The 26,179-nt window shown below is 55.3% G+C and overlaps 1 protein-coding gene across 3 annotated transcripts; it reads right to left on the minus strand.

Moving 5' to 3' along the window:
* Window positions 1-4,067: 4,067 nt before the first annotated feature.
* Window positions 4,068-25,865, minus strand: BTBD2 (BTB domain containing 2). Of its 3 annotated transcripts, none has more exons than XM_082381794.1 (10): window positions 25,456-25,865; window positions 21,981-22,076; window positions 14,112-14,231; window positions 10,267-10,423; window positions 8,946-9,051; window positions 8,575-8,772; window positions 6,248-6,440; window positions 6,010-6,097; window positions 5,519-5,665; window positions 4,068-5,033 (listed from the first exon to the last, which is right to left on the minus strand). In XM_082381794.1, the coding sequence occupies exons 1-10, from the start codon at window positions 25,842-25,844 to the stop codon at window positions 4,872-4,874; spliced, it is 1,656 nt and encodes a 551-aa protein (XP_082237920.1). In that variant the 5' UTR covers window positions 25,845-25,865; the 3' UTR covers window positions 4,068-4,871. The 3 variants fall into 3 exon arrangements, with proteins under 3 accessions (XP_082237920.1, XP_082237922.1, XP_082237921.1); XM_082381796.1 differs by lacking the exon at window positions 25,456-25,865 and adding an exon at window positions 23,015-23,963 and having other exon boundaries at window positions 21,981-22,035; XM_082381795.1 differs by lacking the exon at window positions 21,981-22,076.
* Window positions 25,866-26,179: the final 314 nt, after the last annotated feature.

The raw sequence follows: 26,179 nt of genomic DNA on the forward strand, positions 1-26,179 counted from the left end.
TTACCTATATATCTGTTCTTCTTCAGATTCTTTTCCACTATAGGTTATTACAGGATATTGAATATAGTTTCCTGTGTTATAAGTAGGTCCTTGTTGTTTATTTTAGACATAGTAGTGTGTGTATGTTAATCCCATACTCCCAATTTATCCCTCCCCCCCCACCTTTCCCCTTTGGTAACTAAGTTTGTTTTCTATGTTTGTGAGTCTGTTTTGTACATATGTTCATTTGTATTATTTTTTAGATTCCATATATAGTGGATATCATATGATGTTTGTCTTTCTCTTTCTGACTTACTTTGTATGATAATCTCTAGGTCCATCGATGTTGCTGCAAATGGCATTATTTCATTCTTTTTTTATGGCTGATTAGTATTCCATTTTATATATGTAGCACTTTTTTTTTTTTATTGGCTGTGCCTCACAGCTTGTGAAATATATTTTTTTAAATTTTATTTATTTATTTATTTATTTTTGGCTGCATTGGGTCTTCAGTGCTGTGCGCGGGCTTTCTCTAGTTGCGGTGAGCGGGGGCTACTCTTCGTTGTGGTGCACGGGCTTCTCATTGCGGTGGCTTCTCTTGTTGCGGAGCACGGGCTCTAGGTGCATGGGCTTCAGTAGTTGTGGCACGCAGGCTCAGTAGTTGTGGCTCACAGGCTCTAGAGCGCAGACTCAGTAGCTGTGGCGCACGGGCTTAGTTGTTCCGCGTCATGTGGGATCTTCCCGGACCAGGGCTCGAACCCGTGTCCCCTGCATTGGCAGGCGGATTCTTAACCACTGCGCCACCAGGGAAGTCCGTATGTAGCACTTCTTTATCCACTCATCTGTCGATGGACATTTAGGTTGTTTCCATGTCTTGGCTATTGTCAACAGTGCTGCTATGAGCATAGGGGTTACATGTACCTTTTTTTTTTTGACGTGGACCATTTTTAATGTCTTTATTGAATTTGTTACAATATTGCTTCTGTTTTATGTTTTGGTTTTTTGGTCTGAGGCATGTGGGATCTTAGCTCCCCAACCAGGGATTGAACCCGCACCCCCTACACTGGAAGGCGAAGTCTTAACCACTGGACCACCAGGAAAGTCCCTGCATGTACCTTTTTGAATTATGCTTTTGTCCAAATATATGCCCAGGAGTGGGATTGCTAGGTCATATGGTAGTTCTATTTTTAGTTTTTTAAGGAACCTCCATACTGTTCTCCATAATGGCCGTACCAATTTACATTCCCACCAACAGTGCAGGAGGGTTCCCTTTTCTCCACACCCTCTCCAGCATTTATTGTTTGTAGACTTTTTGATGATGGCCATTCTGACTGGTGTGAGGTGGTATCTCATTGTAGTTTTGATTTGCATTTCTGTAATAATTGGTGATGATGAGCATCTTTTCATGTGCCTGTTGGCCATCTGTATCTTTGGAGAAATGGCTGTTTAGATCTTCTGCCCAATTTTTGATTGACTTGTGGGTTTTGTTTGTTTTTTTGTTTTTAATATTTATTGATTTGGCTGCACCGGGTGTTTGTTGTGGCACGTGGGATCTTTTTTTTTTTTTTTTTTTAGTTGGTGGCATGCAGGATCCTGTAGCTGTGGCATGCGGAATCTAGTTCCCTGACTGGGGATCGAACTCAGACCCTCTGCCTTGGGAGTGCAGAGTCTTAACCACTGGACCACCAGGGAAGTCCCGGGTTGTTTTTTTGATATTGAGCCTGCATGAGCTGTTTGTGTATTTTGGAAATTAATCACTTGTAGGTCACATTGTTTACAAATATTTTCTCCCAGTCCGTAGGTTGTCCTTTCATTTTGTTTATGGTTTCTTTTGCTGTGCTAAAGCTTTTAAGTTTAATTAGTTCCCATTTGTTTATTTTTGCTTTTGTTTCCATTACTCTAGGAGGTGGATCCTAAAAGATACTGCTGTGATTCATGTCAAAGAGTGTTCTGTGTATGTTTTCCTGTAGGGGTTTTATAGTATCTGATCTTATATTGAGGTGTTTAATCCATTTTGAGTTTATTTTGTATATGATGTTAGAGAATGTTCTAATTTCATTCTTTTAGATTCAGCTGTCCAGTGTTCCCAGCACCACTTAGTGAAGAGACTGTCTTTTCTCCACTGTATACCCTTGTCTCATAGATTGACAGTGAGTGCATGGGTTTATTTCTGGGCTCTCTATGCTGTTCCAGTGCTCTATATGTGTGTTTTTGTGCCAGTACCATACTGTTTTGATGACTGTAGCTTTGTAATACAGTCTGAAGTCATGGCGTGTGTTCTGACTTCAGCTCTTTTCTTATTTCTCAAGATTGTTCTGGCTATTTGGGATTGTGTTTCCATATGAATTAAAAAATTTTTTTGTTCTAGTTCTGTGAAAAATGCCATTGGTAATTTGATAGAGATTGCATTGAATCTGTAGATTGCCTTGGGTAGTATGGTCATTTTAACAATATTGATTTTTCCAATCTAGGAACATGGTATATCTTTCCATATGTTTGTGTCATCTTCATTTTCTTTCATCAGCATCTCATAGTTTTCTGCGTACAGGTCTTTTGCCTCAGGTAGGTTTATTCTTAAGTATTTTACTTTTTTTGAGCAATGGTACATGGGTTTCCATAATTTTTCTTATATTTCATTGTTAGTGTATAGAAATGCAACAGATTGCTGTATATTAATTTTGTATCCTGCGACTTTACCAAATTCATTGGTGAACTCTAGTAGTTTTCTGGTAGCGTTTTGAGGATTTTCTGTGTATAATATCATGTCATCTGCAAATAGTGACAATTTTCCTTCTTTTCCAATTTGGATCCCTTTTATTTCTTCTTTGATTGCTGTAGCTAGGACTTCCAAAACTATATTGAATAAAAGTAAGAGTGGGAGTCCTTGTCTTGTTCCTGATCTTAGAGGAATTGCTTTCAGCTTTTCACCCATGAGTATGATGTTAGCTGTACATTTGTCTTATATGGCCTTTATTATGTTGAGGTATGTGATAACTCCAATTTCTGAAGTACATGTGGATTGGTTTCCATTTTCTCTCTTGCTTTGTAATTTTTGAGTTGCTGTAGGACATTGTCATGACAGCTGGTAGAGGCTCATACTGTCATCTTTCTCCAGAAGGTGAGTTGCATGTTCCTTTTGGCAGGTCACTGTGACCCTACATAGCTACACGTCTTGGGAGTGGGACCCAGGTGTCTCGGGGGCTGTTCTGACAACCCCACCATCTTGTTGCCAAGCTTTACTCCTACTCATGCCCACCCGCCATGGGTGCCCCAGCTGTGCCCTCATCTGACACCATCTGTCATCCTGTCCTGAGGTGGCAGCCCTGAACTGCAGTGGCCCCCAGGACAGACTGCTCTGGGGGCTACAGTGGAAGGCCTGGCCCCCCACCCTGTGGATCCCTCAGCTGGGGTCTGCCTGCAGTGTGGCTGGTCTCAGGAGGTGACACAGCCTGAGGGCCAGAGTGGGTCTCGGCAGCCAGCCCAGTCCTGGGTCTGGATCGTCCCTGCCTTGAGACAGTAAAATGCCACATCCTCCTTTGGGCCACCTCGGGCGTAAACCGTTACTTGTACCCAAGAGTCCTCACTACACAGAAGGAGGGGCCGGGGTGGGGTGTGAATGCAGGGGGACTCCCCTGGTGCAGAGCCAACAGGGCTGCTCTGGGGTGCAGCCCCAGGTCCAGAGGGCAGAGCTGACAAGATCCCTGCATGGCTCACTGCAGTGGGGGCCCTGCTGACACCCTCAGAAAGTGCCAGGAGGCTCCCAGGGCCGCACCAGGGCACAGCCCCACCGCGTGGCCATCACCTGCTGGTGGCTCTGCCCACCCTGCCCAGGGTCCCTGATCGCTGCACAGCAGGGGCACAACGGGAGAGGACAGAGGGTCCGGGGAGGGTCTGCAGCCCATGTGGAGCCCCGCGTGATCTGGACGCCCTGAAGGTGAGAAGTCTGTGTCAGGAGATGGCCCCTCCTGTGGGCCCCCCCAGCCCAGCTGGCCCCTCTAACGGTGGGGAAACAGATGCAGTGAGAAGGGCCAGGTCTCCAGCTGCCAGGGGCCCATCCTGCTGGGAAGCAGCACGTGGGTCAGGGCCGGTACGTTTCTTTCCTTTATTTTAAAAAAAAACATTTTGGGGTGTGGTGTGAGGACACACCTTCCATGGCTTCGGGGAGGACACAGGCTCCAGGTGGAAGCACGAGGGTGGGGAGGGGACAGTACCTGGGGGTCAGGGAGGGGCTGTGCCCTCCAGCACCTCTGGGCAGAGTGCTCGCTGGGGGCCGGAAGAGTGGGGCTACAGGATGTGCAGGTGGGCCAGCTGGGATGCGGCCCCCGTGTGTGGCCCGCAGCATCGCCCCTCCCAGGCAGACGGGGTCTGCCGCCCGTGTCCACAGCTGCAGGGGCTGGGAGGGGCCGTCCAGGAGGGCTGGACAGGGATGGTCCTTCACTGGGCCCTTGGGCTGGGCCTGGGCCTGGCAGGAAGCCGGCCTGCAGGACCTCGGGAGGGCTCGAGCCCGCGTCCTAGGGGTGGGTCAGGGCGGTCTGAGTGTCCCCAGTGAACAGAACAGAGGAATGCAGGACCCAGGCCCACTAGGGGCCCCGTACGTGGTCTCCTACCAGAGAAATGGGAATCCAAGATGCATTGCCACGTGCAGCTGAAACAAACACGAGGCAACACCCTACACAAATCCTATGGTCGGGCAGCTGGTCAGGCGACCCTGAGCTGCAGGGGCAGCAGGTGGACCCTCGGCTCAGGGCAGGGTCAGGCCAGCCCTGCCCCCCCGAGTCCTGAGGGATTGTCTCCCGCTGCCCTGCCCATCCGCCACCTCGGAACAGAGGAGCCCTCCTGGCGCCCAGGACCGAGGCAGGGGGAGCAGTGGGCGTGGCGTGGGACGGGGCAGCCTAGGTGTAGAAGATGACCTCAGGGATCTGCCCGTCCTCCACGGACGTGCCATTGTTGTTCCCGGCCGCGTAGCAGAAGGTGAAGCACGTCTTGGCCCCAGTCGTGGGCGACTCGTGGGTGACCTTGCGCAGGCCCTTGGTGCCGTAGTGGGAGTCCGGGCCCTGCGGGGTGGGGCCCAGCGGGTCAGGATGGATGTGCTGCGTGTGGACAGGGCGCAGGATCCTGACCCAGCGCGGGCAGCAGGCCCTCCACGGCTGCGACGCAGGGTTGCGTGCTCCTAGCCCCACATTGTCAGAGGTGGGCAATGGACTGGGAGGCAGGGTCCAAGTCGGGGTCCCAGGTACGGCTCAGGGGTCAGGTTTGGGGTCGGGGTCCCGGGTACAGCTCAGGGGTCAGGGTCGGGGTTGGGGTCTTGGGTACGGCTCAGGGGTCAGGTTCGGGGTCAGGGTCCCGGGTTTGGCTCAGGGACCAGGATCAAGTTTGGGGTCGGGGTCCTGGGTACGGCTCAGGGACCAGGGTCAGGGTCGGGGTCCCGGCTACAGCTCGGGGGCGGGGTCCTGGGTATGGCTCAGGGATCAGGGCTGGGGTCTCGGTCCTGGGTGGGGTGGGGCGTCAGGGGCATGGCTAGGGTTGGGGTCGGGCACACCTTGAGCGTGGCGCAGGCCGTGTAGTTGACATTGGGCAGCACCTCCACCGGCTCCTTGAACATGACTCGGAAGGTGCTGGCGGAGCCGTCACAGCTGAAGCCCGTGTCGTTCTGGCCCAGGACCGTGTTGCTGTCTGTGTGGATGATCTGTGGGCCAGGAGCCAGGCACAGCTAACTCTGGCACCCCTGCCCCTGTGCCCACCCGCAGAACCCCCAGGAGCCTGGACCCCAGGGCTGAGCCCCACCTCCAGGCCCTGCAGCGGGGGGTCCGACCCGTGACCCGCAAGGAGGAGGCCAATGGCAGGGGTGGGGAGGCATCGTCCTGGGTCCCATAGACTCCAGAACACTCTTGCCACCTTGGGGGGAACACGAGCAGACCCATCACTGAGAGGGACGGGGTGGGATGGGAAGGGATACGAAGAAGGGAAGAGGTGGGGAGGAACAGGTGGGAGGAGGGATCTGGAGGGGCGGGGCCTGGGGGCGAGCGGTACCTGGATGTTCACTTGGTAATCGGTGGGGCCGTGGATTGAGCCGTAGAGCCCGAAGCCAACCACGAAGATGCGCTTGTTGACCGAGAACCTGAACCCGTCAGAGGAGGGAGATGCTGAGCTAGCTCGACCGTCCAGCGCCCGCCCCTCCCCACGGAGGACCACCAGCCCCACCGCCCCCCGCCCCTGCAGCTGTGCTCGCTGCCTGCGCCTCCCGGCCCCGCGCCCGGCCCACGCCTACCTGATGCGGTCGCTCGTGCCGCTGTAGCCCCAGCGGCTCTCCACCTGCTGGAAGCGGTTGACGCTGCACTCCTTCCCACGGAGGCAGCAGCGTGGACGGTCAATGAAGTCCACGCGCGGCTTGGGGTTGACGGTGAAGTGCAGGAAGAGGCTGACCACCTCGCGGTCCACCAGGATGCCCGACTGTGCGGGCCCTGAGGGCACAGGGGCGGGTAGGGAAGGCTGGGCGGACCCCGAGCACGCAGAAGACACCGGAAAGCATGGCACCCAGCCTCTCAACTCCTCAGCATCTTTCTTCTGCAGAACGTCACCGGTCCAACCACCCCCGCGGGGGGATGGCCCTTCTGCCGCGTTTGGGGAAGGGTCCGAAGCAGACATGGGGCCAGTGCTCTGAGTTGCTGGCTAATCGGCCAAAATCCCCCTCACTGCCCCAGGCCTCCCGACCTCCACTGGGACCACCCCAGGGTACCACCGCTGGTCCACGGAGCACCCGCCGCCCTGCCCGTCCACCCCGGGGCACGTACACAGACGGGGGGATGCCAGTCCCCAAGAGAGGCCCAGAGCCAGAGAGGGGTCTGGAGGTGGGGGCCTGGATGCAGCCATGAGCCGGTGACGGGGGTCAGCGCGCGGGGCGGACGGGCAGTGCGGAAGGATTGTACGCGCCCCTGCCCGCCACCTGCGCCGGGACAGGGCCCCTGACGCAGGCCTTACGGCACCACCCTCGCTTTACAAGAATCACTCATTCACCAGCTTTGAGCTCATTTCTGCCGCAGGTCAGCCACAGCCCTGCCCGGCCCACCGCCCCAGCAGCTCACCGGCACACAGGTCTGAGCAACAGGGCAAGAGATCTCCATGGGTCACGAGAGCAAGTAAGATACAAAAGTGAATACAGGGCTTCCCTGGGGGCGCACTGGTTAAGAATCCGCCTGCCAATGCAGGGGACACGGGCTCGAGCCCTGGTCCGGGAGGATCCCACATGCCGCGGAGCAACTAAGCCCGTGAGCCACAACTACTGAGCCTGCGCTCTAGAGCCCGTGAGCCACAACTACTGAACCTGTTCTCTAGAGCCCGAGAGCCACAACTACTGAAGCCTGCGCACCTAGAGCCCATGCTCCGCAACAAGAGAAGCCACCGCAGTGAGAAGCATGTGCCCGTAACGAAGAGGAGCCCCGGCTTGCCACAGCTAGAGAAAGCATGCGCCCAGCAAGGAAGACCCAACGCAGCCAAAAGATAAATAAATAAATAAATAAATTTATAAAAAAAATAAAGCTCTCATACTGTTAAAAAAGAAAAAAAGACTAGGGGTGCTCCTGGCATCGAGGGGGTGGGACCAGGGAGGCTGCACCACACCCCACAGTGCCCAGGATGGCCCCCCATAGAGGAGGACCCAGCCGCATGTGCGCAGTGCCCAGGCTGCCTCGGTCACCACTGTGCTGCCAGGGCCAGGTACCCAGGAGGTGCTAAGTATTTGACGGATGAGTGACCCCCAGTGTGGAGACAGCCTCTCAGGCTTTCTGAGGGAACACCGTGGACCGCCAGATAAAACGCAGGACACCCAGTCAAGTCTCGATTTCAGATCAAAGAGGGCTGATCTGTAGGATAAGCGTCTCCCAGCTGCTGCACGGGACACGCTTACACTAAAAAAAATTGTTTCCTGTTGTTGCTAAATCTGGCAACCCTAAGCCTGGGTGGGAGCAGGGGCAGCACGGACCAGGGAGAGGCAGGACAGCGGTGCACCCGCCACGGGGCTGCATCACGGAGCCCCATCCAGAACCTTCCAGGCCAGTTTGGCACCAGGACTGCGGTCGGCACCAGCCACGAGAATGACATGAAGGGGAGGCCCCAGCCCCAGGGGAGGGGTCGCCAAGCTGGCCACCGCTGCCGCACGACCCCGAGACCCGAGTGTGCCCCCAGCACGAGAGGCAGGGTCAAGGCCAACCCCACCTGTGCCCGAGCCCAGGCCCGGCAGCAGCGGCCCACAGTCCCAGACACTACCCACCCTTTCATGAGGCTTGTCAAGGACGCGGGCGCCAGAGCCCAGCTCCCAGGACCTGAGCCCCAGACGGGACCCTCAGGGGCCTGGTACACTCGGACACGTGCGTGTGGACACCCGAGACGTGGGGGTGGGAGAGGCTGGGACGCGGGAGAGTCGGCATCTGGGGGCCGTTCCAGCGTCACCCTCTCGAGCCAGTCCAGGCTCCCGCATGGACACGGCCAGCACCCAACCCGCTGTGGCCGGGACGAGAGTCATGGGACTGAGTCACACGCAGCAGGGTCCCTGGGGTCACGCCCCTCCTGAGCATTCCCTCGGCACCCCCTGACCGTTACCTGCAGCAAACTCCTCGATGGTCATCAGCGGGAAGCGGATGAGGGCCAGTGCCTTGCCCAGAACCTTCCGCTTGTTCTCAGGCGTCACCTGCAGCTGCTGCCGCTGACACTCAGCCTCAGACCAGCGGACGACAGCGTTGAACAAGCGCACCTCGCGGATGCCCAGGGTGTCCCGCTCCAGCACGGCCACCAGCGTGTCTGCAGGGGAGGGGCCATCAGCGAGCGCCGGCCTCCGTGGCCTCGGGGATGACCTCTGACCGGCTCGCGGCCAGGCCGTCCACGGCCCTCGGGCAGCAGCAGAGTGGGGCAGGCGGCGGGGCCTCGGCGGGACGCATGTGACCACTGAGCCGTCCCCGGCCCTGTGGCCTTACCCAGGTCGATGTCTGTGAAGCCCTCTGCAGTGATGGCGTCGGCCGTGTTCTTGTCGATGTTTTCCAGGCACAGGCTGGCGAGCTGCGGTTCGTCGAAAAGCCTCGCCTGCAGGGGAGAGAGCCTGTCAACACCCAGCCAGACGGACCCTGGCTGCAGACTGCGCACGGATATCAAGTCCCGGGCCGAGGGGCCAGAGGGATCTTCTTTCTTGAGATTCACAGACTCTCAGTAACCACTGCCTGGGGCAGGGGTCAGGCCTGCACCTCGAAAGCTGGGGCACCTAGAGGTTCAGGCTGGAGGCAGGCCCAGTCTCCCCTTGCGGCAGGCAGGAGCCTGGGGGAGAGGGCTGAGAAGGACCTGCGGGACACGGCAGCGCTGTGCTTCTGACCGTCTGAGAACTCGCACACGGGGCGGGGGCCGGGGACGGAGAAGCTGTGGGGCAGCTCGACGCCCACACCCCTGTGCATCGCTCTCTGCCTGGAGCCTGGCTGGGAGGCTAGGACACCCCACGTGGCTGCAGCTCTCAGCAAATGGCCGGGAGCGGCCGGCCCCCACCCGACCATCCAGGCTCTGGCCCTTGAGAGCAACTCAGCAGACGGGGCCGAGGCCCAGGTGCCACCTCAGCGAGGGGTCTGTGGAGCCACGATGACACTCGGGCTCTGCCCCGTCCCCGCCAGGTTCCCAGCGCCCACAGTGGTCCAGGACCGCCGCAGCCCGTCAGACCAGACAACCCCAAAGGGTCCCCCTCCAAGAAACCTAGTACGGAACGCCTTTCCCCCCACCCGTGAGCTCTGCACAAGGGCACCAAAACGCCAACGGGAAGCCTTTAGCAAATGACTGTCGTGAGGCCGGCCTGCCAACAAGGTGCACTGCACGAAAGGCGACCAGGGAAACACCGCGGTGCCACCAGGGGCAGGGACAAGGGCAGGATGAGGTGAGGGAGACACTCACCTGGGAGCAAGAGTTAAGCGGCGCCTAAACTCCGAAATTCCCTCATCCGTCCTCCCCTGCCCCGGTGTCCTTACTCGCACCCACGCACCTGCATCCTTGAGGAGACCCGGAGCACCTGCTCCCCAGCGGGTCCCGAGCCCTCGCCCCGCCCCGCAGCCCTGCCCCTGCGCCCTCGCCCCGCCCCCTGCGCCCTCGCCCCGCCCCGCAGCCCTGCGCCATCGCCCCGCCCCCTGTGCCTTCACCCACCCACCCCCACCCCCGCAGCCCTGCCCCTGCGCCCTCGCCCCGCAGCCCTGCCCCTGCACCATAGCCTTGCCCCTGTGCCCTCGCCCCGCCCCTCAGCCCTGCCGCTGCACCCCCGCCCCGCACCTGCGTCAGCAGCATGAACGCGTTGTCCGCCCGCAGGTTCTTCTTCAGGAACTCCACGCAGTGGGCCTCGAGCGCGGGCACCGCGTACTTCTTGGCGGTGTACAGCGTGGTCATGACCGTCTCAGGCCCGATCTGAACCTCGTCCGAGTAGAGAAACCTGGTGGGGGGGGGGGGCGGACGGCGGCGTGAGGACAGCCGCCCAGCCCCCACCCACCGGCCTGGCCCGAGGAACCAACCGAATTAGCATCGGTCGCCCTCTGACCTGTGGACGTGACCCCGCAAAGGCAGTTACCCGGGAAAAGGAGTGCCCACAGGCCAACCCTGGAAACGAGTCTACACAGCAGGTGGGCCTCTGTCCGGCTCCTCCGTGGGCAGCACGGGATTTGCCCCGGGACGCGGAGAGGCTTCCGCACCCCCCGACCCGGCCACAGCCGGCTGCCATGCCCGACCACTAACGGGACCAGAAGTGCCAGCCGGAATCGCAGATACCGGACGTGTTGACCACCTGCCATCGGCCCGACTCTACATGTGGGTCAGAAGTCAGGGTCGATTACAAAACCACGGGGAGATGGTGAGAAATCAGAACCCTGGCCCGTCTGGTGGGAGCGCCTCAGAGGCGGCCCTGGGCGCGCAGCTCACCCCTCTGAGTCCGGGAGAAATGACGCGTGTTCACACCAGCGCGATCCACGCGAAACCACCCGAGTGTCCGTCCACGGGCACCATGGACACGGGATGGGGGGTGGGGTGGAGGAGCCCAACCGGGAGCCCCAAAGAGCAAGTTCCTGGAAGGTGACCCCCCTCTCCTGGGACTCACTCCCCTGAGAATGCACAGGAAGCCCTGGTCCGGTGGGACCAGCAGCGGCCGGCGGGGTCAGTGACAGAATGACCACCAATGTCAGCAGTGCTGAGGGGGACCTGGTAATGGGACAGACCAAGACATGTGCGCGAAGATGGGTGAGCCGCTCACGTGCCAGTGGAGATAGTGTCCACCCTCTCGAGGGGGCAGCTTGGTTACCAAAACCCAAGCTGATACGGGGAGGGAGAGAGAGAGACAGGGAGAGATTGAGAGACAGGGAGAGATATAGAGACAGAGAGACACAGGGATGGAGAGGGAGACGGAGAGAATAGCAGTCCACCCCACATCTCACCAAGCTTAGACTAAGGCAGGGTTTGGCTAACTGCAACCCGTCACCTGTTTGGGGTCTTGATTTTTTTTTTATAGATATGACTTTTACATTTTTTCATTTTTTTAAATTATGGTAAAATACACATAACATAAAATTTACCATTTTAACCATTTTTATCAGTAGCGTTAGGTACATTTATATTGCTGTGCAACCATCCCCACCATCCATCTCCAGAACTTTCTCATCTTCCCAAACTGAAACTGTCCCCTGACTCCCCCTCCCCCTCCCCAGCCCCCGGCCCCTCCATCTACTTCCTGTCTCTATGGATGTGACTCCTTTAGGACCTCCTGTGAGTAGGTTCACACTGTATTTGTCCTTTTTCATCTGGCTTATTTCACTAAGCATCATGTCCTCAAGGTCCATCCACGTTGGAGCAAGCGTCAGAATCCTTTTTTTTTTTTTTAATTTTTATTTATTTATTTATTTATTTTTGGCTGTGTTGGGTCTTCATTGCTGCGCGCGGGCTTTCTCTAGTTGCGGCCAGCGGGGGCTGTTCTTCGTTGCAGCGCATGGGCTTCTCATTGCAGAGGCTTCTCTTGTTGCGGAGCACAGGCTCTAGGTGCGTGGGCTTCAGTAGTTGTGGCTCGTGGGCTCTAGAGCACAGGCTCAGTAGTTGTGGTGCACGGGCTTACTTGCTCTGCGGCATGTGGGATCTTCCCGGACCAGGGCTCGAACCCGTGTCCCCTGCATTGGCAGGTGGATTCTTAACCACTGCGCCACCAGGGAAGTTGCCAGAATCCTTTATGACATAAACGGGTGTTGAATTTTGTCAAAAGCTTTTTCTGCATCTATTGAGATGATCGTATAGTTTTTATTCTTCAACCTCTTGATGTGGTGTATCACGCTGATTGATTTGTGGATACTGAAAAATCCTTGCAGCCCTGGAATAAATCCCATTTGATCATGGTGTATGATCCTTTTAATGTGTTACTGAATTCCAGAATCCTTTTGAAGGCTGAGTAATATTCCGGTGTGTGGGTGGATCACACCTCGTTCATCCCTCAACTGTTCATGGACACTTGGGGTGTTCCCACCTTTTGGCTGTTGTGAATCAAGCTGCTGTGAACACGGGTGTGCAAATATCTCTTCAAGCCCCCGCTTCTCCCTTCTTTGGGGGATGTACCCAGGAATGGGATTGCTGGAGCACATAGTGATTCTATGTTTAGCTTTTGAGGATCGTCCAGACTGTTTCCACAGTGGCTGCCGCATTTCACATTCCCACCAGAAGCACATGAGGGTCCCAATTTCTCCACCTCCTCGAGACAAGTCATTTTGTTTGTTTGTTTTTTAATAATAGCCACCCTGGTGGGTGTGAAGTGATATCTCACCGTGCTTTTGTCCCCTATTTTGTACATAAAGTTTCCTTGGCCCACAGCCCTGCCCACAGTTTACAAATCCTTCCAGGCTGCTTCTGCAATGACGGCAGGGAGCTGTGGAGACAGAGCCCCTGCCCTCCCACCCACCCCGGGGCAGCCTGCGGACCCTGGTCTGAGGGACCATCTGAAAAGTTGCCTAAAGACAGAGGAGTGAGATTATTCCACAAAGTGCTGTGATCAGCCCACAGGATTCGACACTGTTAGATGGAGCTGAAGGGAACCAATTTACACTCTGCAGACACCGGAGGAAAAAAGGAGATGACGACACAGTGGGTGGGGCGGGGCGCTGTGAGCATGTGATATAAATGGGACCCGATATGAATGGGAGTGACCAGCCACGGCCTTGCCCGTGGTGCTGAGAGGCGAGACAGGTTCACTCCATTTTCTTCCTTATGCTTTCTTTTCTCTTCTTTTCTTCTCTCCCTCCCTTTTTCTTTCTCTCTCTTTCTGTGAGCCAATGCCATTTTTATAATCAGAAGGGGAAAAAAAAAAAAAGCTCCACTCTGAAAAGCTGTCTTGACTGTTCGGGATAACCTTTCAAGCCACCCAGAGTTTCCGGACAGGGGAGGACGGTGCTCCGCGGAGCAGGGAGGTGTATGGGAGTTCCACAGAGCTCGCCGGCCTCCTTCTCGGTGGAGCTGCAATCTGTGGGCGGCACTCCCACCTCCAACATCCACTGTATTTGTTTTAAAGTCCTTGAGAAAAAATTTGAAACCCAGGAAGAAAAAATATAGGTGGAATTTAAAATTCTTGCATTAGGCTATTTCTTCAAAGACTCTTGAAAGGATGAAAACTTAGCGACTCACACACGCTGCAGCGCAGGTGGACCTGGAACCGCGATGCCCAGTGAGAGCAGCAGACACAGGACACGCAGCGTGTGACTCCACTGATGGGAACCGTCCGGAACAGGCAGAGCCACAGGGACAGAGAGTGGGTTCCTAGCTGTCAGGGGCTGGGGGAGGGGGATGCCATTCCTTTGGGGGTGATGGAATGTTCTGGAATTAGAGGTGATGGTTGCACACTCTGTAAACATAGTAAATGTCATTGAATTGTACACTTCACATGGGTGAGTTGTATGGTATGTAAGTTACATCTTGATATTAAAAATACAAAAATGAAAATGGGGGGGCGTCCAGAGCCCATCCCTCACTGAAGAGGTGAGTTCTAGAAATCTCCAAGGAGCTGGGGGCTCTGGAGGCAATGTCACCAGGGCTCTATTTTTTTTAAACATCAGGTGTGTCTGTCCCTGCCGCCAGGGCGTGAAGGACCTGGAAAGTCTTACTTGAGCAGTGCCAAGAAGGCAGCGGGCTCCACGTCCGGCAGCTCGATCTCGGTGGACGTGGTGGCCATTCCCCCGTTGAACATGGCGTCAAAGACGGCGCTGCCCACGGCCAGCACGAACCTGGCGTGTCAGAGAAGACCCGGTTACCCTCCGCGAGGCCCACCGGTCCCCACCGCCCGAGCCCGGGGGGCTGTCGGGGCCCCGGGATGTGGAAGGCGAGTGTCCCCGCAGCAGTGACACCCCAGCCAGCACCTGCAGCAGATGCTGTGCCCAGAGCAACCTGCCCTGGATGCTTCCGTTAGGAAGGCCCTGAGGACTGAGAAGGCAGTGCCTGCGGATCGTAGCAACAAAGGCCAGAGAAGCGAAATCATCTCCCCAGGGGCTGGACGGCTTATGGCAGAGAGCTCATGCCCTCCCCACGCAACTCATTCCCTCCTTCCCTCCCTCCGTCATTCCCTCCGTCCTTCATTCATCCCTCCCTCCTTCATTCATTCCCTCCCTCCGTCATTCATTCATTCATTCACTCAGATTGACCCAATCATTCAACCACTCCCTCCATCATTCATTCACTCACTCATTCCTTCACTCACTGATTGGCTCACCCACTGATTCATTCATTCATTCACTCCCTCATTCATTCATTCACTGACTCACTCAACCACTCCCTGCCTCCCTCATTCACTCCCTCCTTCATCACTCCCTCCTTGCTCTACACACACGGCCCCTGTGCTGGGGCTGCGGGCACTGAGACCCTGGCCTTGTTGGAGGAAGGCAGCCACGGGTCCATGGCATGGACAGCCTGACAGCGGGGCAGGAAGGAGAACGCAGGGGTGTGAGGGAGCAGAGTCAGGAAAGGCCTGGCGGGGTCACCTGAATGGGGCTGAGTCCGTGGGAGCATCCAGACGTGGGTGGCCACGGGGGCCTGCAGGTTCTGCCTGGCGCCGCGCGCCCACTCTGTGCTGTGCACCCACGGGCCCCGGGGCCCGCCCCACGACAGCCTCCCCGGGGCGGCAGAGACGGCGGGGGCCGAGCTCCAGGCCTGCCCCCTGCAGAGCCCCTGTCCCCTGGGTCTGCAAGGCCCCACGCCGCAGCCCCTCCCGGGTCCCCACGGTGACACACGCAGGGCTCTGAGAGGCCGCCCCCCTGCGGAACCGCTGGAATCGGCAGCCACAGCCCGATCCCCAGCTTCTGCCCAGTGCCCGGGGGACGCTCCCGACGCTCCCAGCGAACCCCACCTGGGCAGCCCCCTACTCTCCGCGAGGAGAACCACCCCCCCCGCCTCCCACCTACTCCCCATCGTGGACCGGTGCTCCCGGCCCCGTCAGGCCCTCGTCTGGTCCCCAATCTGGCCTGGGGCTCTACGGCACCCCAAAGCCCAGACCAGAGATGGGGGCCAGGTGGGAAACCGAGTGTGAGTGTAGTGGGGTGAACAGTGTCTCCAAAGTCATGTCCACTTGGAACGTCAGGATGGCACCCCGTTTGGAAACAGGGTCTTTGCAGATGCCATTTATTAAGATGAGGCCACCCTAACCCAGGCTGGCCCTAATCCAATGATTTATAAAAGGGACATGTGGACCCAGACACACAGGGATAGGCCACGTATTGACGGAGGCAGAGCCTGGAGCGCCGCGGCCACAAGCCCAGGACGCCTGGAGCCCCAGAAGCCGGAGGAGACAGGAAGGACCCTCCCCGGGAGCCTCTGGAGGGAGCACGGCCCTGCAGTACCCTGACCTTGGGCTTCTGGATTCCGGAACTGAGAGAGGACAAATCTGTGTGGCTTTGCCCATCCATCGGCGGTGCTTTGTTTCGGCCGCCCCAGGTCGCTCATGCCCTGTTCTGCCCCACCGCATCCTCGGAGCCCCCCTCATTCACCACCGCAGCTGGGCCCCTGGAGCCTCACTGCACTTCCCCACGCACACTCTCCATAAATAAAGTGTCTTCCTGTTCCTCCTTTCTTTCTAGATTAAACAAAGCATCTTGATCTCCCGCGGGGAAAACTTTCCCCAACGATTCACTGGCAGGAAGTAAGAGGTGGCCCAACTGGGCCTGTGTGTCTGTGCAGAGCCCCGGATGCCAGGCTGTATGCACCCTCAGTGCCCTCGGCGGACGCGGCGACAAACCCCAGGGCTGGCAAGGCCACTGGGTCGAAGGCGGTCTGAACATCTCCAAGGCTCCTCCACCCACAGCCCCACCCGCCGGCCCCCTCGCTGGCCTCCTGCCAGGAGTCTTCTACCCTCCCTTATCCGTCCATCCTCAAAAACATGACGATGAACATGGCAAATCAAAACCACCATGAGACGCCACCTCACCCCCACTAGGAAACGCCAGCTAGGATAAAAAATCCGGACAATGACAAGAGTTGCTGCGGATGTGGAGAAATCAGAGCCCTCGTGCAGGGCGGGTGGGGACATAAAGTGTGCAGCCACGGTGGATGACAGGCCAGTGATTCATCGGAGGGTTCAACGTGGAGTTACCGTCTGACCCGGCAGTTCCACTCCTAAGTTGCGTTCCCGAGAGAAATGAACACACACGTCCACACAAAACCTGTGCACAAGTGCTCACAGCGACACGATTCATAGACAGCCAAAGGTGGACGCAACCCAGTATCAATGGACAGATGATGGATGAACACAATGTGGTCCCTCCATACAAGGAGTATTAGTTACCTTAAGAAGGAAAATCCGACACATGTTACAGAGTGGATGGACCCTGGGGACGTGATGCTCAGTGAGAGAAGTCAGACACAGAAGGACACACACTGTCTGAGTCCACTCACAGGAGGTCCCTGGGGGAGTCAGATCCACAGAGACAGGAAGTAGATGGTGGGGGCCAGGGGCTGGGGGAGGGGCTGGGGAGTCCGTGTTTCCTGGGGACAGAGTTTCAGTTTGGGAAGATGAGAAAGTTCTAGAGGTGGATGGTGGGGATCATTGCAAACAATGTGAATGTGCTTCATGCCACTGAACTGTGCGCTTAAAAAGGGTAAACTTTGTGGTATGTGTATTTTACCACAATTTAAAAATTAAAAAAAAAAAAAGAATGACATACTACCCTGAAGGGGCAGGGAAGAAAAGACCAGCTAAGTAGCTTTGGGAAACAGGTTAAAGGCCAAAAGAACTGCATACAAATACTGGGCTTTACTTAGTAAAATATTTTTCACAGGAGAGGGTTAGCAGCTCTGAAACTACTCTACATATCTAGGTTTGTGCTACCAACTAGACGTGTGCAGAATGAGAACCAGGGTCCTCAGCGTGGGAGCAAACAGTTATAGATTTGGGGGGGGGGCTGGAATAAATTCTGGAGGGCTGAACCGAAATCAGAGCGATCAAGATGATCTCGTGGCTTTTAGACAGGTAGATGGATGGTGGATGGATGGACGGATGGACAGACTGGTGGAGAGACAGAAATAAACAGAGATATGTGTGTGTTGGTACATTTCCTCACTCTACCTGCTAAAAAGGTCTCTAAACAACAACACCCCAGCAGCAGTGGGCACACCCAGCACCCAAGTCTTGGTTTCTAAATACCGTTTTCCACTAAAACGAACCAGAGCTCCTTGGAGAAATGGCTGACTCCAGGGCTGGGGCAGGGGAAGGACAAGATGAGCGTAGAGTATCCTGTGGCGCCAGAAAGTAAAAACACGCTCCAACATGACGGGGAAATGTTGAACGGACACAGGAGCCAAATCTGGGACGATACGAACAACAAAATAACGTTCGCACCGGATGATGACCCAGAGGATAAAATAAATATCCATGAGTCCATGATGAAATAAATATATAACTGAAGGAATGGATGAGTAAGGGAGAAGGGACAGCTCTTCCTTTTAGAACCCCAGTTAACAAATGCAGAGGGAGTTACGGAAATAGGAAATCACCATATGGCAGATGCTAGAGTAAATAACTCTTTCCAGCAGGAACCACCATACACCAGCGGGCAAAGCAGGAGGGGAAATGGGATGTCTGTACAGTCCCAAAGTATCCCTCGGGAAGGGTGATTTACAAGGGGACGGTGGTGACATCCAGTGGAGAAATCTACCCCATGACCAAGGCTCACGTCACCAGAGATGGGACAGATGGACGTCACGGGCTCAGAAGTTTTACATTCAAACACACAAAGGGGATGAAAGGAGAAAGATGGGGAAAGACATACCTTGCATTCGGAAACCACCAGAGAGCTGGAGTGGCTACACAGATATCAGACAAGACAGACGTGAAGGTAAGGAATATTACTGAACAACGGACGTTTCATGTAAACAGAGGGTCAGTACATGGGGATAGTTAACGGTACAAATGAATACACAACAGAGTCCCAAACTACACGAAGCAGAAACTGACTGTTAAAGGAGAAAGAGACAATCCAACAATTATCGTTGGAGGTTCTGATGCCTCACTCTCTACAACTGACAGAACAGCCAGACAAAATCGGCAAGAATACAGAAGACTGAACAATGCTGCCAAGCGACCTTTTCGGAACCCTCAGCCCAACGATGGCAGAATGCACGCTCTTAGGCGCAATGGCACATTCTCCAGGACAGACCACATGCTAGGCCAAACAAATATACTCAGAGGCACTGAAAGCAATGAAAGCATGTTCTCCAAAGAGAGGAATTAAACTCCATACCAACAACAGAAAGACCTCTGAGAAATCCCCAAATATTTGGAAATGAAACAACACTTCTAAGTAACCCATGGGTCAGAGAAGGAACACAACGGAAATTAGAAAAGATCTTAACTGGAACAAAAATGCAAACACGGCGCATCAAAATATAAGGGATGCAGCTAAAACAGTGCTTAGAAGTAAACATTATATATATATTAAATAAAGATCTAAAATAAGCAAGGTAAGCTTCCAGTAATTCCCTGGTGGTCCAGTGGTTAGGACTTGGCACTTTCACTGCCAGGGCCTGGGTTCAATCCCTGGTTGAGGAACTAAGATCTCGCAAGCCACGTGTGGCATGACCAAAAAATAATTAATTAATTAAAAAAATAAAATCAGCAAGGTAAGCTTCCATCTCAAGAATCTAGAAAATGAAGAGCAAATCGAGCCCAAAGAATGAAGAAAATAATAAAAGTGAGAGCAGGAATTAATGACACTGGGAATGGGAAAATAGAGACAAATCAATGAAACCTCACTCTTTGGGGGTGGGGGGGAAATCAACAATTGCTAGAACTTTAGCTAGACTGACCAAGAGAAAAAAACACAAGTTACCAAAATCAGGAATGAAAAAGGGAACATCACTACAGACCCTATAGGTGATAAAAGAACTTTGAAACAACTTTATGCCAACAACTTAAGACAACTTAGAGGAAATGGATGACATCCTGGAAAGACACAAACTGCCAACACTCACTGGTGAAGAGAAAATCTAAACAAACACATAACAAGTAAGTGAACTAGTCATTAAAAATCTTCCGGAACTTCCCTGGTGGCACAGTGGTTAAGAATCTGCCTGCCAATGCAGGGAACGCAGGTTCGAGCCCTGGTCCGGGAAGATCCCACATGCCGCAGAGCAACTAAGCCCGTGCGCCACAACTACTGAGCCCCCGTGCCACAACTACTGCAGCCCACGTGCCTAGAGCCTGTGCTCTGCAACAAAGAGAAGCCACCACGAGAAGCCTGCGCACTGCAACGAAGAGTAGTCCCTGCTCGCCGCAACTAGAGAAAGCCTACGCACAGCAACGAAGACGCAAAGCAGCCAATTAAAAAAAAAAAAAAAAAAATCTTCCCACTGGGACTTCCCTTGTGGTGCAGTGGATAGGACTCCGCGCTCCCAATGCAGGGGGACCGGGTGTGATTCCAGATCAGGGAACTAGATCCCACATGCATGCCACAACTAAGAGTTCGCATGCCACAACTAAGAGTTCGCATGCCACAACTAAGGAGCCCGCCTGCTGCAACTAAGACCCGGTGAGACCAAATAAATAAATATTTAAAAAAGTCTTCCCACACACAAAAGCCCATTCCCAGAAGAAATAATAACAACCCTATGCAAACTCTTCCAGAAAGGAGAGGGGGAGGGAATATTTCCCAACTCGCCTATGAGGTCAAAGACACTCTGGAACCCTCGGGCACCACTGAGGGGTGGGGAATGGGGCGGCCACTTTGGAAACCAGTTTGGCAGTTTCTTAAAATGTCACGTTACCCTGTAATTCCAACATGAGACCCCTAGGTATTCACCCAAGAGAAAAGGAGCAGTTCTTCCACAGGCATATTTCTACACGAATGTGGAATGTTCACGGCAGTATGATTCCTCATAATGAAAAGCTGGGAATAACCCATATAACCCGTGTGCCCATCGACTGGTGAGTGGACAAAGCGTGGTCCATCCATGCAATGGAATTCAGCAGTAACGTGAATTACTTTAGCAATAAAAAGAAATGAACTGCCGATACAACGGTGTGGAGGGGCCTTATAAACAACACACTCAGTGAAAGAAGCCAGACCAAAGCCTACACATTCTATCATTCAAATTCTATGAAATTTCTACAAATAGCAAAACTAGAGAGAGAGAGAAGGAGGTCAGTGATTGCCCAGGGATCAGGGTGGGAGCGGGGACTGAGGGTAAGTGGGGAAAGGGGCTTTTGGGGGTGACAGAAGTGCTCCCAAACTGGGCTATGGCAGTTGTCACACAAATGCATAATTTTCTATATGGCCAATTGTCAGATCAAACAAACCAAAATCCATTAAAAGCACTCGATAACATCCCATGCCCACACTTCATGGAAACTCTTAGTGAACAAGGGATGGAAAGAAACTTGTTACTGTATTAAAAAGGATTTGTCAGAAACCAGTATCAATGATCACACTGAACTGTGAAAAACACCTCTGTTACGGAACAATGCCCTGGTGGTCAGAAATGCAATCAGAACAGAAAAAATGACGCAGAAATATGAGAGAGAATGAGAAATTAATTGCCCATAACGTGACTGTCTCACTTAAAACTCTAAATTCAGGGCTTATTTAAATCTAAATTAAAATTAAAATTAAATAAGATTCAGTTTGGGACTTCCCTGGTGGTCCAGTGGTTAGGACTCTTCGCTTTCACTGCCGAGGGCGCAGGTTCAATCACTGGTTGGGGAACTAAATAAGATCCAGCAAGCCACGCAGTGTGTCCAAAAAAACAAAACAAAAAAAAAAGGATTCAGTTCCTCAGTTGCAAGAGCCACAATTCAAGTGCTCAGCAGCCACAAGTGATTAGTGGCTAGGACTGGAGAGCATAGATCTAGAACAATCCCATCATCACAGAAAAGTCTACTGGACAGTGCCAGACCACAGAATCAGTGGAGCAATTATTAACAGTAAGAAAGGTTCAGAAAGAAATCATTCAAATAGATAAAAATAAATGCGCAAAAAATCTACAGCTTCCCAGCAAGAACCAACTAGAAAAAATACAATGGAGAAATTACTCATAACAGAGAAAAAACAAACAAAAACTAATAAAAAACTTAGCAATATACGTGCAAGACCTATTTGAAGAAACTACAAAACTTTCCTAAGGACTCACAAAAATGCCCTGGATAAACAGGTTTCCAGATATATTTTGTATTCTAAACTGTCAGCTCTCCCAACCTGTATCTTTGCAAAGACCAATCCCTCCAGGCAATTCCTTTGGCATTTGACAAATTGATTCTAAAGATCATAAGGAACCACTGAGGCAGAGGCTGGTCAACTACAGCCCTGGGACTCAATCCGGCCCACCGCTTGTTTCTGTAAATAAAGTTTTATTGGCACACAGCCACACCCATTCATTTCTGTCTTAATGCATTTGTGTTGCTATGGCAGAATTAAGCAGTTGGGACAGAGACCGTGTGGTCTGCTGACACTATATACTATCTGGCTCTTTACAAAACTTTGCTGGTGCAAATTTACCTGAAGGTAAGTCCCACAGGGAAAAAGATGTCTTCTGTCAGCACTGTTTCAATGACTGTTGGATGCAGGGAAGGACAGATGGATGGGTGATTGATTCTGGAAGAGTTAAGTGTGTGAGACCAGCTGAAAAAAGTCTTGACAAGGAGTAAAACTGGGAAGAACAGCCACGGCAGTTCTCAAAACCCACCATAAAGCCACAGTCATCAAAAAACGTGTTATTGGGCTAAGCACACACAGATCGATGAAAGAGAAGGGACCCCAGCCACAGGCTGCTCCACTTTTGGGACTTCTCTGCACTGCTAAGTTTTCCATGATAGATGAATAAAGGTATTTTAGATATTAATGTGGGACCATCCGATTTGTGCACAGTGCTACCCTGAAGATGCTCGGTATTTCCTCAGAGGGAGCCCCTCGAGCGTAGACAGTGGACTCACGGGTTTCCTGAGCACCTGCTGTGCCAGGCGTTTTCCTGGGCCTAGCAGGAGGGAGAGAAGCAAAACCCTGTGGCGGTCCAGTGGTTGGGACTCCGTTCTTCCACTGCCAGGTGCCGAGGTTCAATCCCTGGTTGGGGAACTAAGATCCCACAAGCTGTGACTCAGCCAAAAAAAAAAAAAAAAAATCCTGCTCACAGGAAGCCAATGACGGCAGTCAGAGAAAGTTAGAAGGAGAAAGCTGTCAAAAAGCAGTGAAGTGCAGTGCGAGGGGGTGGGGCTAAGCCGACTGGGGGCGTGGGGCAGGGGGAGGCTCCGAATGAGGTCTGAACTTGTCCGGGGCCAGAGCTGGCCCCTTCTGCCATCACTCATGCCAGGCCCTCCTGTGTCCCACGTCCCGAGTCACCCTGTACCCAGAATTCACGGCCCCAGCCTGAGACCACCCCAAGCCTGGGTCCTGGGAGATGGTGGGTCCAGACCCCATGGCCTTCCTCAAAGCTAGCATGAGCCCCTCCCTGACTCGGCCCTGCTCCCCAGTCACCAGCTCCGCACTAACATCCTCTCCGCCCCAGGCCCGCATCCAGGATCCCACGTGCCTTTCACCTGTGTCCTCAGGCTCCTCCCAGGACCGGCTGGCGTCCTGCAGCATGGCCCCAAGCTGGGTTTATCTGGTATTTTCTCCGATAGGACCAGGTGTACTGGTTTCCTGGGGCTGCTCTAACAAATTACTGCAAATTGGGTGACTTGAAAGAACAGGAATTTCCTCTCTCACGTTCTGGAGGCCGCACGTCCAAGGTCAGTGTGTCCCAGGGCCGTGCTGCCCCCGGAGGGGCCCGGGGAGGGTCCCCCTCCCACCTCTTCCAGCTTCTGGGGTCCCAGGCGTCCTGGGCTTGCGGCCGTGTGTCCCTCCCGTCTCTGCCTCTGTTGTCACATGGCCGTCTTCTCTCGGTCTCTCCTCTGTGTGTCTCTCATAAGGATACTTGTTGGATTTAGGGCCCATTCAGATAATCCAGGATGATCTCTTCTTGAAACTCTTAATCACATCTACAAAGACCCTTTTTCCAAATAAGGTCCCGTTCACAGGTTCTGGGTGTCAGGATGTGGACACACCTTGTTGGGGTCCACCATTCAACCCACTACACTGGGGTTAAGGGTTTGGGGTGGAGCACACTGAGGCGAGGTGCCCTTCTCGTTGATTCCTTCCAGGGGGACCCTGACACCCTCAGGGCATCACCCTGAGGTCGACCTTGACCACCTGGCTGAGGTGGCATCTGCCGGGTTCCCCCAAGGTGGGATTCCAATCTACTCTTTACAAGCAAGTCCCCAAATCCAGCCCACCTGGGACAGAGGCGGGAGTTAGGTCCAGCCCGGGAGCATGGAGCACGGTATTAGGAATTTTCCCCACTCCTGTCTGTGTTCCATCAGCAAGGCTGCGAGGTGTTTCCTTTATGCGTTGGGTCACATCCCCACCTGCATTTTAAGCCAGCCCGTATGCAGGATGAGCCCCAGGCCACTGTGATAAGGACCTGGTTGGGTCACAGGGTCCACCCTCCCTGTGGCCCTGGGAAGGAGGTGTCTGAGTGGTCAGTCCCAGGTCCCGGGGGGGATGGGGAGGTGGGGGGGAACTGAGGCTCAGCAGAGCCCAGGGTCACTCACGGTAGAGTCATCTACCTGATCACTGCAGGTAAAATGTCAACAATGCGTATGAAATAACAACCCAAAGGCTGAAAAGACAAAGAACCAGAACCTTCGATCTGGGAGGTCCACACAGCGGGAATGTGGGACAAGAAAGGCATGAGGGAGGCTGGGGGCTCACAGGTGACACATCAACTGGCCCCCTACTCACAGCTTGCGGGAGAGGGGGAGGACCGCAACACACACACAGGGCAGGGAGGTACTGGGGACCCCATCACAGGCCTGGAAGCTTCCTTGGACAGGAATCTAGACCTTGTATATAAATAACCAAGAAAAGCCAGAAAGAGGAATCTCGAAGGCACAAGTTAAATAAAGGCCACACGTCAGAAAAGTGGGGAGGACCCTCACAGCAGGTTGGGGGACACTCCAGGCAGAGTGGTGAGAACCCCTGAAGCCCCCCTCCCCACACAGAACCCTCCCCAGCACCCCCCAGCGAGCAGGGGCAGAGGAACCAGCAGTGGGCAGGACGCTGTCTGACATCAGTCCCACCCTACCCAGGAGTCTGGGGGCTGCACCCTGGAGACTGGCAGAGGGATGGGGCCTGGACCAAGAACACCCCCCGCTTTTGAAAGGAGGCCTGGGGGATGGGGCGTCACGGAGCTGGGTGATCGCAGAGCTGGGAGTCACTGGGGGTCCTGGGTTCACAAGGTGGGAGTCTGGTGGGGCTCTGGGGGTCTCAGCCCCAGAAGGATGGGGCACTCGGGGGAGGAGGTCACTGGGGCAGGAAGGAGGAAGTGGAGGGAGATGGTAGTGTCTGGGGGTCCTCGGGCTGGCCAGGCTGGGGGTTGCAGGGCCTGGAGAGCCTGGCAGGGGCTGATGGGTCACAGGGATGGTAGGGGTGGAAAAGGTCACTGGGCCTGGGAGATCCTGGCCAAGGTGGCAGGGTCAGGGGTCACAGAGCCAGGAGACGCTGATGAGAGAGGAGGGGCAGGGGTCGCAGGACCAGAATACGGCCAGTATCTGGAAGTACGGGTGGAAGGGGGCCTGGCAGGGTCACAGGGCCTAGGGGTGGTAGGGCCCGGGGATGGTGGTTACTGGGAACAGCAGGGTCCCAGGGATGGTGGGTGTCCCGGGGTGAGGGCAGGTCCCCGGGACCAGCAGGGGTTCCAAGAATAAAGGGTTGGGTCCTGGAACGACGGGGTCCTGAGGGTGGTGGGGTCCCGGGGACAGCAGGGTTTCCAAGAAGGGCGGGTCCTGGGGGATGACTAGGTCCCCGGGGGTGGCGGGTTTCCCCGGCGTGGGGGAGGGGTGGCGGGATCTCAGGGATGACTGAGTCCCGGGGGCTGGCGGGGTCTGGGCCCGGGGATGCTGGGTCCCCGGGGGCGGCGGGTCCCGGGACGGCGGCCCACCTGTGCGCCGGGATGCGCTGCGCGCCGAGCCCCTTGCCCACCAGGAAGTGCACGTCGCAGAGCACCTCGTTGTTGAAGAGGAAGGCGAAGCGCTCTTTCACCGTGGGCTTGGTGGCCTGCCAGTTGTAGACGGGCTCGCGCAGCAGCGCCCCCGCCCCCGGCTCCTCGGCCGCCCGCTCCCCGCCCGCAGCGGCCTGCGCGCCCGGCCCCGGCCCCGACACCGACACCGGCGGGGGCGGCCCGGGGGCGGCGGGGGCCGGGGCGGCGGCGGCGGCGGCCGCGTTGCCGGGGGCCGGGGTGGCGTTGGCGCTGGGCCCGGGGCCGCCCCCCGCGCCCGGGCCGACCCCCGGCGGGCACGACGCGCGCCCGCCGCTCCCACCCGCCGCCATCTTGTCGGTGCGGCGCCCGGCGGGGCGGGGCGGGAGGGGGGAGGGCCGGGGAGGGGGAGGGGAAGGAGGAGAAAGGAGGGGGCAGAGGAGGGGGAGAGGGGACGAGGAGGGAGGGGGCGGGGCAGGGGGAGAGAAGGGAGGGGGAGGAGGTGGGGGACTTGGAGAGCAGGGAGGAGAAGAGAGGGGGCCGGGGAGGGGGGAGGGGGAAGGGGGAGGGAGGGGGCGGAGGAGGGAGGGGCGGGGCAGGGGCTCGCGGGAGCAACGGACTTCGTACCTCCGACCCTAGGCCTGGACCCCAGACCCCAGACCTCAGACATGGGACCCCAAGTGCTAGA

This window comes from Balaenoptera borealis (genome assembly GCF_965194805.1).
Source record: "Balaenoptera borealis genome assembly, chromosome: 2".
NCBI lineage: Eukaryota > Metazoa > Chordata > Mammalia > Artiodactyla > Balaenopteridae > Balaenoptera > Balaenoptera borealis.

Bases quoted from the DNA above. Each gene is read 5' to 3' on its own strand.
- BTBD2 (XM_082381794.1), bottom strand. From the start codon at position 25,844: ATGGCGGCGGGTGGGAGCGGCGGGCGCGCGTCGTGCCCGCCGGGGGTC. The intron at 14,232-21,980 runs GTAAATTTGCAC...CTGACACGCCAG, and splicing joins CCTGTGGGACTTACCTTCAG to GTTCGTGCTGGCCGTGGGCA. The intron at 8,773-8,945 runs GTAAGGCCACAG...CCTCCCCTGCAG, and splicing joins CTTCACAGACATCGACCTGG to ACACGCTGGTGGCCGTGCTG.